This window comes from Mytilus trossulus, chromosome 6 (genome assembly GCF_036588685.1).
Source record: "Mytilus trossulus isolate FHL-02 chromosome 6, PNRI_Mtr1.1.1.hap1, whole genome shotgun sequence".
In the NCBI taxonomy this organism is placed as follows: Eukaryota; Metazoa; Mollusca; class Bivalvia; order Mytilida; family Mytilidae; genus Mytilus; species Mytilus trossulus.
Window position 1 is genome coordinate 88,339,680 of NC_086378.1, and position 12,671 is coordinate 88,352,350.

At 33.7% G+C, this 12,671-nt stretch overlaps 1 protein-coding gene across 2 annotated transcripts; it reads left to right on the forward strand.

The window, feature by feature from the left end:
• Window positions 1-6,227: 6,227 nt before the first annotated feature.
• Window positions 6,228-12,333, forward strand: LOC134722156 (perlucin-like protein). Of its 2 annotated transcripts, none has more exons than XM_063585721.1 (4): window positions 6,228-6,505; window positions 10,105-10,199; window positions 10,941-11,031; window positions 12,057-12,333. In XM_063585721.1, exons 1-4 carry the CDS (start codon window positions 6,343-6,345, stop codon window positions 12,320-12,322), a joined length of 615 nt encoding a protein of 204 aa, XP_063441791.1. In that variant the 5' UTR covers window positions 6,228-6,342; the 3' UTR covers window positions 12,323-12,333. The 2 variants fall into 2 exon arrangements, with proteins under 2 accessions (XP_063441791.1, XP_063441790.1); XM_063585720.1 differs by lacking the exon at window positions 6,228-6,505 and adding an exon at window positions 7,452-7,890.
• The last annotated feature ends 338 nt before the right edge of the window (window positions 12,334-12,671 follow it).

Below are 12,671 nucleotides of genomic sequence, written 5' to 3' on the forward strand. Positions count from 1 at the left end.
AAAAATTTCTATAGGCTTGTATGTAGACTTATGCAAAACCATAAAATTAAATATCTATGAACATGTAAGTTTTCCTTAATCCACGAAAATTGGTACCCACTAAAATAAATGAATCCACAGTATATGCAGTAGGTCAACTGTATTTGGTGTATGGAAATATTTTATGATCTATATGCCATTCCCACAGGTTTTATTTGACCTTGACCTCATTTTTACAGTTCATTGCTCATTGTAAAGATTTGGTGTTTTGGTCAGATTTTATTAAACAATAAGCTAAAGGTCAACTGTATTAGATGTATGGAAGAATTGTAAGCTGTACATGTCTGCCTGGCATGGTTTTTCTGACCTTTACCTTATTTTCATGGGTTATTGGTTCATGTTTAGTCTTCTGGTAAAGTCTTGTTTTTTAGAAACCATAAGCAATAGGTCAACTATATTTAGTGTATTTAATCATGATTATAAGGTGTACATGTATTTCTTGTCTGGTTTATATGACATTGACCTCATTTTCTTGGATCATGTTTAAGTTAATGTTATACTTACATAGTCTGGTCATTGACCTTGAAAGTCTGGTCCTAGTGTTCTAACTAACCATGAAAAGTTTGGTCATAGTGTTCTTGTTAACCTGAAAAGTGTGGTCATTGTGTGCTAACCTGGAAGGTCTGGTCATAGTGTTCCTGTTAACCTGGAAAGTTTAGTCTTAGTGTTCTTGCTAACATGGATAGTCTGGTCATATAGTGTTCCTGCTAAACTGGAACGTCTGGTCTTAGTGTTCTTGCTAACCTAGAAGGTCTGGTCATAGTGTTCTTGCTAACCAGGAAAGTTTTGTCGTCGTGTTCTTGCTAACATGGAAAGTCTGGTCATAGTGTTCTTGCTAATCTGGAAGGTCTTTTCATAGTGTTCTTGCTAACCTAGAAGGTCTGGTCATAGTGTTCTTGCTAACCTGGAAAGTTTAGTCTTAGTGTTCTTGCTAACATGGAAAGTCTGGTCATAGTGTTCTTGCTAATCTGGAAGGTCTTTTCATAGTGTTCTTACTAAACTAGAAGGGTTGGTCATTGTGTTCTTGCTAACCTGGAAAGTGTGGTCATAGTGTTCTTGCTAACCTGTAAGGTCTGGCCATAGTGTTCTTGCTAAACTAGAAGATTTGGTCATAGTGTTCTTGCTAACCTGGAAAGTGTGGTCATAGTGTTCCTGCTAACCTGTAAGGTCTGGTCACAGTGTTCTTGCTAAACTAGAAGGTATGGTCATAGTGTTCTTGCTAAACTAAAAGGTTTGGTCATAGTGTACTTGCTAACCTGGTAAGTGGTCATAGTGTTCTATCTAACCTGTAAGGTCTGGTCATAGTGTTCTTGCTAAACTAGAAGGTATGGTCATTGTGTTCTTGCTAACCTAAAAGGTCTGGTCATAGTGTTCTTGCTAACCTGGATAGTCTGGTCATAGTGTTCCTGCTAACCTAGAAAGTTTGGTCATTGTGTTTTTGCTAACCTGGAACATCTGGTAAAAGTGTTAGCGCTATATAACCAAGTTTAATCCACCTTGTCTACATTTGAAAATGCCTGTAGCAAGTCACGAATATGACAGTTCTTGTCCATTCGTTTTTTATGCATTTTGTTATTTGATGTTGCCATGTGATTATGGATTTTCCGAAATGATTTTCCCCTAAGTTCAGTATTTATGTGATTTTACTTTTTGCTAACCGGAATGTCTGGTCAGTGTTCTTGCTAACCTGAAAAGTCTGGTCAAAGTGTTGTTGCTAACATAGAAAGTGTGGTTGTTGTGTTCTTACTAACCAGGAAAGTCTGGTCATAGTGTTCTTGCCTACCATGGAAAATTTGGTCATAGTGTTCTTGCTAACCATGGAAAGTATGGTCATTGTGTTCTTGCGAACCATGGAAAGTTTGGTCATAGTGTTCTTGCTAACCGTGGAAAGTCTGTTCATTGTGTTCTTGTTAACATGGAAAGTCTGGTCATTGTGTTCTTGCTAACATGTAAAGTCTGGTCATAGTGTTCTTGCTAACCTGGATAGTCTGGTCATAGTGTCCTTGCTAACCTGGAAAGTCTCGTCATAGTGTCCTTGCTAACCATGGAAAGTCTCGTCATAGTGATCTTGCTAACTGGAAAGTCTATTCATAGTGTTCTTGTTAACCTGGAAATTCTGGTCATAGTGTTCTTGCTACCCTGAATAGTCTGGTCATATTGTCCTTGCTAACCTGGAAAGTCTGGTCATTGTGTTCTTGCTACCCTGGATAGTCTAGTCATAGTGTCCTTGCTAACTTGGAAAGTCTGGTCATAGTGTTCTTGCTAACCTGGAAAGTCTGGTCATAGTGCCCTTGCTAACCTGGAAAGTCTGGTCATAGTGTTCTTGCTACCCTGGATAGTCTAGTCATAGTGTCCTTGCTAACTTTGAAAGTCTGGTCATAGTGTTCTTGCTAACCATGGAAAGTTTGGTCATAGTGTTCTTGTTAACCATGGAAAGTCTGGTCATTGTGTTCTTGCGAACCATGGAAAGTTTGGGTAAAGTGATATGTCTAACCTGGATGGTCTGATCATAGTGTTCTTGCTAACCGTGGAAAGTCTGGTCATTATGTTCTTGCTTTCATGGAAAATTTGGTAACAGTGTTCTTGCTAACATGTAAAGTGTGGTCATAGTGTTCTTGCTAACATAGAAAGTGTGGTTATTGTGTTCTTGCTAACCTTGAAAGTCTGGTCATAGTGTTCTTGCTAACCATGTAAAGTCTGGTCATTGTGTTGTTGCGAACCATGGAAAGTTTGATCATAGTTTTCTTGCTAACCTGGATAGTTTGGTCATAGTGTTCTTGCCAAATGTGGAAAGTCTGATCATTGTGTTCTTGCTAACATGGAAAGTTTGGTAATAGTGTTCTTGCTTACCTGAAAAGTTTGGTAATAGTGTTTTTGCTAACATGGAAAGTTTGGTAATAGTGTTTTTGCTAACATGGAAAGTGTGGTCATTGTGTTCTTGCTGACCTGGTAAGTCTGGTCATAGTGTTCTTGCTTACATGAATCTGGTCATAGTGTTCTTGCTAACATGAAAAGTGTGGTCATTGTGTTCTTGTTAACCTGGACATTCTGGTCATAGTGTTTTTGCTAACCGTGGAAAGTCTGGTCATTGTGTTCCTGCTAACCTGGATAGTCTGGTCATTGTGTTCTTGCTAACCTGGAAGGTCTTGTCATAGTGTTATTGTCAACCGGAAAGTGTGGTCATAGCGTTCTTACTCACCGTGGAAAGTCTTGTCATAGTGTTCTTGTTAACTGGAATATCTGTTCATAGTGTTCTTGCTTACCTGGAAAGTCTGGTCATAGTGTTCTTGCTAAACATGAAAAGTGGGGTCATTGTGTTTTTGCTAATCTGGAACTTGTGGTCATAGTGTTCTTGCTAACTGGAATATCTGGTCATAGTGTTCTTGTTTTCTGGAATATCTGGTCATAGTGTTTTTGATAACTGGAATATCTGGTCATAGTGTTCTTGATAACCTAGAAGGTCTGGTCATAGTGTTCTTGCCAACCTGGAAGGTCTGGTCATAGTGTTCTTGCTAACCGTAAAAGTCTTGGTTACTACAAATAGAGTTTTTAAAAGGTTTGCTGAATTTTAAATTTGTTTTACTTGATTGATTGAAACGAAACTTCAATTGTAGAAAAAGGATAGAATCCTTTTTATTACGGGGTCGAAAGTCAAGGTCATTGTAATTAAAAAAAATTTTCAAATGGTTTATGGATGGAAACTTGATTTTCACCTGCTTTATCCTAATAGAGACGCATTCAAAGGGAAGGAGAGAATGGTTTTGATGTTTTGGAGTACAATCAGCTACGGAGCGGCAGTGTGGGGAGATAGAACATTTTCATGTATAAATTCGATACAAAATAAGGCAATTCGTTTTTATATGGGAGTCGGACGGTATACACCTAATGTAGCAGTGAATGGAGATTCAGCCTGGAAACCACCTTGTGTAAGGCAGTGGCGAACTGTTATAAATCATTGGAATCGTTTAAGGTATATGCACACTGATCGACTTAATAAAAGAATCCATAACTGGGCGGAACATAGTTTTAGGCGGTATAAAGCATGTAAAAATTCAAATTATAGACTTTATCAGCAGTTTGAATTGTGTAATATTAGTGACTGGTATAATGAACACGAACATTCACAAAACTACGGTGTTAGCCAAAATAGAAGATAAACTGTTAATTGATTTTAAAACTAAGTGGACCGAAGATCTCCATAGAGTTTCTGCAAGACGTGTGGATGGTGGTTGTAACAAATTAAGAACATATAGAACATTTAAAACCGAAATTAGTTGTGAACTTTATTTAAAAACACTTTTATCTCCTGCTCAACGTAGAGCATATTCGCAATTCAGATGTGGGGTTGCACCCATACGAATCGAAACCGGGCGCTTCGAACATTTACCAATGCATGAACGGACTTGCTTTATGTGTGAAAGTAAAACTGAAACTGAGGAACATGTACTAATTGAATGTCCGCTTTATGACGATTTAAGGAACGAACTTTATGAATATATAAACAGTGTAGATGAGAACTTTAACATGTTAACGAACCGTGAGAAACTGTCTTTTGTGTTGGGATGTCAAAACGTTAATGTTATTTACAAATGTGCCAAAACCTGCAAATCTATTTTAGACAGAAGGAGACGTTTTTTATATCGATAATATTTTTTTTAGACTGTAAAGTTATTTAAATTTGTTTTAGAAATTTTAAATAGTACATGTACATAGTTTTATAAAGTCCTTTTATTGTTTGATGAAATTTTACTTTTTGTCTCTCATAATTCTTTTTAGAATGGCATTAATATATATTTATGTTTTTATGATATATGTAAATATTGTATTGTGTATATTAATGGTGAGACGTTAATAAACTATCTATCTGTAAAAAAAAAAAAAAACAGGCAAAGTCAAAGTCCAAGGTCACATTAAAAAAAAAATGGAACAAAAGTAAACAAACGATCAAACTTTAAAAACTGATTTTTGTTGTTGAAAATAATAATTAGTTTTTCTGGAGCAATACAAAAAAAAAACCGGCATTACAGTACTTCGATACTTTGAGTACAGACTATTTTCGAAACCATATTTTACTAGTTGTCAAGCCAGATACTGTATGGATATTTCTCACCGTTCCAAATCTCCTTTTATTTATATTTATAAGGATGATATAATCCGGACACACGAGTGTCACTGTTATGTCATAAAATTGATATTGACATACAGTATTTCACCTAAAATGGTCATTAACTCATAATTGGATATAAATGATGGTCTTATTTAAAAATAAAACTTTTTACCCGAATTAACATCTTTCAACGTAATAAAAATCGTGTTAATTAAAAGATTTCTTTTCGGGGAAAACCACAGGTGCTTGGGTATATGATACAGATATCTTATTTTTTTGATTTTTTTTGTTTTTGATTAAAATATTCAATTTCTTTAATATAATACATATCTATCACTTCTTTTGCATGTCTCACCTAGTTTCCAGTGATTTAAACGATTCAGAGAAAAAAATCAAATTTTACTATTTTTTTCTTAAATTTTTCTTAGTATGGATGGTAAAATGGTTTTTCTGAGTCGTGATAGATATGTATTATATTATAGAAAATTGAATATTTCAATCAACAACAAAATGAAAAATTAAAAAATTATCTGTATACCAAGCGCCAGTGGCCTATTTTAGTAATATTTTTTTATTTTATTTTTTTCTACAACCATGTGTAAAGGATGTTACTTGATATGTATGTGATACTTTTTTTCATCTTCAAGTGACTAAGAAAAGTGGCCTAATTATATATTATACTTTTCCAGTCATAGAAAACTGGTAATGACATTCAAACGGAATAATTAAATATATGTTCATATCGATGCACGTTAAAGGAAATTAATTATGCAGCATGAGTATGTTGAATGAGTTCAGTGCAACAATGTTGTACACATGAAAATCGACATATATAGTCGTCAGAAACACTATCGCTATATGAAAAAGAAATATAATATGGCGTGTTTACATTTCAAATCACACATAGAAGATGTTACCTTATTGGGTAAGTAAAGACCCATAACGAGTATCCCCTTACAATACATTATTTATCACGTGTGTCAGTTCCAATTAGTTGCCAATTAAATCATCACAACAGATGATGATTAATATCGTACCATTGGTTACTATAAATAAATTATAACATTTATAAAAGCTTAAACAAATTAAAAGAAACAAGCTTCGAGAAATGTTAATTTGTCAATATATGTATCATCTAAAAATTTATACCTTAAAATTTATCAATTTTTACATTTTGAATCTACAACAATATCAAAATGGTAGCGACGTCGACGTGTAGCATAATTAAGAAGCGCCACCTGTTTTGCTGCTGTGTGTGTGGATTTATCTTTGGTTGTGCCGCAACTATTGGTGGCATCGTCGGAATAGTATGGTACTTTCAAAACAGCATATCAAATCATTTGAAAAAAAATAATAATGGTAAGTTTCTCATATAACCCCGCCTCATTCTGTATATATGTATATATATATACGTGTTTTCCGTTTCTCGTTATTTTTTATATAGATTAGACCGTTGGTTTTTCCGTTGGAATGGTTTAGTAATTTGGGCGCCCTTTATAGCTTGTTCGGTGTGAGCCAAGGCTCCGTGTTGAAGGCCGTTCATTGACCTATAATGATTTACTTTTTTTAAATTGTTATTTGGATGGACAGTTGTCTCATTGGCACTCACACCACATCGTCCTATATCTATAGGTACCTAGGCTTGTTCCAAGTCAGGATCCTGTATTCAGTTGTTATCATTTGTTGATGTGTTGTTTTTCGTTAAATTTTTGCACGAAATTAGGCCGTTAGTTTTCTCGTTTGAATTGTTTTATATTAGTCATTTCGGGCATTATAGCTGACTATGCGGTATGGGCTTTATTCATTGTTGAAGGCCGTACGGTGACTTATAGTTGTTAATATAGATCTGTCTCATTTGGTCTTTTGTGGAGAGTTGTCCCATTGGCAATCATACCGCATCTTCTTTTTTATAAATATTTCTCCAGTTTTTCTCCAAAAGAGATGATGTTTGAATGCGTACTTTCATATTTCTATAATACATTAATGAATTAAGTTTATTATCATTAATTATCTCATGCATAGAGGGTATTGTCAGACTATAAAGAACAACATTAAGAAAAAGGAAAAAAGTTAATTAGAATTTAACGACACAAATATTTTTTTATAAAATTAGAAATGACCTTGTTTGACCTTGTTTGATGAAATGTCAAGTTGGCATAGCAAAAGTTATTGGCATATTGCAATTTACGAGACAAATTGTGTTGCCTTTAAGTTTGAATTAATTTTAACAATAAAAAAACCTAAATTTATATCCTCATTTGCTCCTGTGTTGAATTAAAATGATACAACTCATGTCATCCTTTTCCATATCACAAGGACTTAGATTTCCGGTACAGTCACTACAAAGTTATATTTTTATATCTTCCCAGTGAAACATTTAGTTTGTATTGTTATCTCGTCAGAAACGAATTAAAACATGGAACTGTACGCAAACACGACAGAATACAATTTCGACGATCCATGTTATGAAAATGGAGACACTCTAAAAGAAAAACAAAAACTACGATTCGATGATTATCACAAAAACGACACAAAAACGGCGCCTGTGTCTAAACGTTATAAATTTGTTGGTAACTTGTATGATACCGAAGAAAGTTTAAAAGCAGAAAGAGCTACTCGTTCTGTTCGAACATATAGTTGCTGTTGTTGTTTTCTTGGTTTTACATTAGGATGTGTATTTGCGACTAGCGTCTGTGTCTTGGTGTATTATTTTGTATTGCCTTATTTAGTACCGTCACCAAAAGGTATGTTGCATGGTTATTATTTTTCTTATTTGTTATTTTTTACTTGTTGTTTAGAACTGTATAATTTTTGATTCACCAAATGGATATTTTAATAAACAACGCTCTAGTATGCCACGCCTCGAGATCTTAATTTATAAAAATCACAACACGCACCAGACAAATCACAAAACAATTTAACAACACGTTTACTGATGTTTTAAGTCATAATGAGGGGTTTAACATCACAAAACAATTAAACTATACTTTTACTCCTGTTTCAAGTCAGACAAAAACAATGAAACAACACTTTATTTACTGTCTTAAGTCACGCTAAAACCATTAAACAACACTTCTGTACTTCTGTTTCAAATCGCACAAAAACCATTAAACAACACTTCTGTACTTCTGTTTTCAAATCGCACAAAAACAATTAAACAGCACATGTACAGCAGTGTCGCTGTGAGCGCTCCAACGTAGAGTGATTATTTAAGATAAAACGAATAAGAAATGCTGAACCAAAATCGAATCTATTTGAATAATGACGAACTTATTTAGTAAATATTCAAATCATCTAAAGTCCACTTCATATATGGCCAGTTGTATCCTGATTTTATTTGCACTGCATTCTTCCTTTTCTACTTATCTTTCGATAATTGTTGGTATTGTTCATGAAATCGGAGTCAGTGTAGATAGAGTGTCAAAGTATCAAACTTATAAAGGAAACACGTCATCGTATATCCTGTCTGAAAACAGTAAAATTGATAATCATAAATACACAATCCTAGGGGGGTTTGACGAACCCAAACAGAAAATTGATCACAAATAAATATTGTCCGATCAAATATGCATTGCATAATGATTTTAATTAAAAACTGTTTAACGGTGATTTATGATAACAGCATGACCTATTGGCCTGTCAAGTGATATGATTTCATTGACCGTAAAAGGTTTTTTTTTTTTAGCGGAATCATGTATATATATTTTTTTATGTACATGTATCCTTTGTGTATCGGCTAAAGCACATGAATTATGTTATCTACTTCCCCCAGATATGTGTGCAATAATTTCCAAATATTTCTATTAAACTCCGTGGATGATAGCCTTGTATTTTATTTAATTCCTGTTGTTAAGTCAGCCCCACAAATGTATAAGAAGAAAACTATTTTCTTGTTATATTGCTCAGGATTCCATTTCGAGTTTTTAGAGTTATAATACAGACCAGAGGTCGAACGACTATTTGTTTTTGGGTTTACACTCATCTTTTTTGGTTTTTATATTACTGAAAAATTATTACATAAGAATTTGCGAAAGTATCACAAACTAGTCAAAACAATTGCCAAATTTAATCATCGGTACAAGGACATCATTCGTATAAAGCAGACATCTTATACGTTAGGTATTTCATATCCAATATTTTTATGGTAATATTCTATACAAAGCACAACAATGTCGCCATTCACCCCAAAAGCTAACCAAACCTTTAAACAGAATTATTCAGAACGGACATAGTTACTTATAAAATTGAGAATGGAAAAAGGGAATGTGTCAAAGAGACAACAACCCGACCAAATAAAAAAACAACAGAAAAAGGTCACCAACAGGCCTTCAATGTAGCGAGAAATTCCCGCACCCGGAGTCTTTCAGCTGGCCCTTAAGTAAATATATACGTATATTTTTTGGACACTTTAAAGCTTACTGTTCGGTGTGAGCCCTAGCTCCGGTGTTGAGTATAAAAATGGCATATTTTGGAATTAATATTGATTCACTCTTATATCATGTATATGATATAGGACCTTTGCATCGGAAGTAAAACACGTGTATTCTAAAACTGGTTGTTGGCATGATACGGGTGCTGAGCGTTTGTTTGACCTACATTGGCTAAAGGTATAGGCGTAGGGCTGAGATATCACAAAACAGGTTTAAACCACCACATTGTTGTACCTGTCCAAGGTCTTTTAATAATTAGTCTTGCATGTTTTATTTTTATTTTAGTACATTTATATGTTTCTGAGTTAATTGTGAAGTTCATTTTCACTGAACTAGTAATCATTTTAGTTAAGGGGCCAGCTGATGCCCGCCTGCCCTCCAGTTGCGGTATTTTCTCGCTATGTTGAAGACCCATTAGTCGCTATGAGCTGTTTTCTGCTGCTTCGTCGGATTGTTGTCTCTTTGGCAACAAAGAGAGATTACAGAATTTCTTTTTATATTGAGTTTAATCATGTCTACTATTTTCAGGTACACAACAGATTGGATGTTTAAAAGGCTGGGAACGATACAAAGGGAACTGTTATTTTTTCAGCAAATTCAATATGTCATGGACTGACGCTCAGGTTAGTAAAGATTAAAACCGTCAATTATGATATACATGTTGTTTAAAATTGAGAATGGAAATGGGGAATGTGTCAAAGAGACAACAACCCGACCATAGAAAAAACAACAGCAGAAGGTCACCAACAGGTCTTCAATGTAGCGAGATCTTTCCCGCACCCGGAGGCGTTCTTCAGTTGGCCCCTAAGTAAATATATACGTATATTTTTGGGACACTTTATAGCTTACTGTTCGGTGTGAGCCATAGCTCCGGTGTTGAAGGCCTTACTATGACCTATAAAGGTTGACTTTTACAAATTGTGACTTGTATGGAGAGTTGTCTCATTGGCACTCATACCACATATTCTCATATCTATAGACAATAAATACAGGAAAGGTGAAATAGAAAATTAATAATATTAATTGCTGATTCTTTGTCAAAATGTAATAGTTACCTTTCTATTATACTATAGACACATATTCATAATAAAATGAATTATGTTAACCAAATATGAAAACAGATAACCTTAATCGTTTGCGTATTTATTAAATCAAACAAATAAGAAAGTGCAAACTAATATTAATTATCTTTTACTTAGTTACCTGCATTTCTTATACATTATTATGTAGTTAAAAGAATGACAAGTTTTCTATATTTAAGAAAAAATGCATGCTTTTATAAATATGCTTAAACAATGAAAATGTCTTTATGTAAAAGAAAGATTTTCAAATGTGTTTTTAAACTGAGTGTATTTTTTATACAGACAAATTGTACCAATATGAAATCCCAGTTGACGGATATAGAGGACCAAGAAGAGGCTCTTTATTTTGCATCATTGACGAACTATTTTATAGGCAAGTATTTTTCAAAATAATCTCGTTCACAAAAACTCATAATTTGTTATTTTGAAAGCTGGAAAACATAGAATGATTAAATTGAGAACATTAAGAACTATTTTCGTTTCCCATTTCCTCGTATTACTTTTTTTTATCCCATTTCTCTCGTTCAATCTTCGTAAACTTTTCATGTACATTTTGAATGCTCGTGATTCTTAACACATACATCGTCTGTGTGTATGTGCGTTACTGGCGATCGGGAAACACTTACCATATCTAAATATAGAGGACGACTGTTTGATATCTTGGGGGTGAGGTGGGAGTGGCAGTAGAATTGTTTCAATAATTAATCCAGAGTAGATGATTTAATTATTTTACGTTCCCTAAAGTCTAGGATTATTATCATAAAAAGGTTAAAATTGTCTCATTGGCAATCATACCACATCTTCTTTTTATATAAGATGCTGGTTTTACAATAAGGCTGATACTGTCTGAGCCTTCTTTTGAAAAGAGGTGGTAAGACCAATTTCCCCTGAGTTAATAACACTCGTGACTGATTTAAATACAAATATAGATTCTCAAGAAGTGAACTTGCAATTCGCGGGTCTTGTAAACTAATTCGAAAACAGTTTTAAAGAAAAAAAATACTAGAATTTCTTATTAATTCGTAATGTATGGAATTTCTTATTAATTCGTAATGTATGGAATTTCTTATTAATTCGTAATGTATGAAATTTCTTATTAATTCGTAATGTATGGAATTTCTTATTAATTCGTAATGTATGAAATTTCTTATTAATTCGTAATGTATGGAATTTCTTATTAATTCGTAATGTATGGAATTTCGTATTAATTCGTAATGTATGGAATTTCTTATTAATTCTTAATGTATGAAATTTCTTATTAATTCGTAATGTATGGAATTTCGTATTAATTCGTAATGTATGAAATTTCTTATTAATTCTTAATGTATGGAATTTCGTATTAATTCGTAATGTATGGAATTTCTTATTAATTCGTAATGTATGGAATTTCTGTTTCAGGTGATGATGCATGGATAGGCGGAAGAGGAACAAATATTAGTAACTTTAAGTGGTTTACTGGTGTCCATGGCAGTATTCCTAAGGTCATGAACTTTACATACTGGGCACAAGACAAACCTTCATCATTAAAAATTGGAAAACAATTAAATTCTTCCCCGCCAATAGAGAATTGTGTTCTTGTCTGGAAACAGAAGAATTACAAATGGACTAATGAACAATGCTCGAAAGAAAAACCATTCATATGTAAATATGTATATAATAAATGATCGTTAAAAAACTTTGGTTGATTTATTATTGAATTATGGTATTTAACCATTTAACTCTGAAATAGTGATAATATCTGCTTATTTCTGGTTTTGGACAAATTCAAACAAAATATACGTTTATATACAAATTGATTTTAAAATTGAGAATGGAAATGGGGAAGATGTCAAAGAAAAAACAACCCGACCAAACAGCAGACTACAGCGGAAGGCCGCCGATGGGTCTCCAAAGCAGCGAGAAAGTGCCGCAACCTGAGATGGTCCTCGTCTGGACACTAAATAAAATTGTGTACTAAGTCAGTGAAAATGGACGTCACACAGAACTCCAAAACATTTAAATGAACTAAAATTA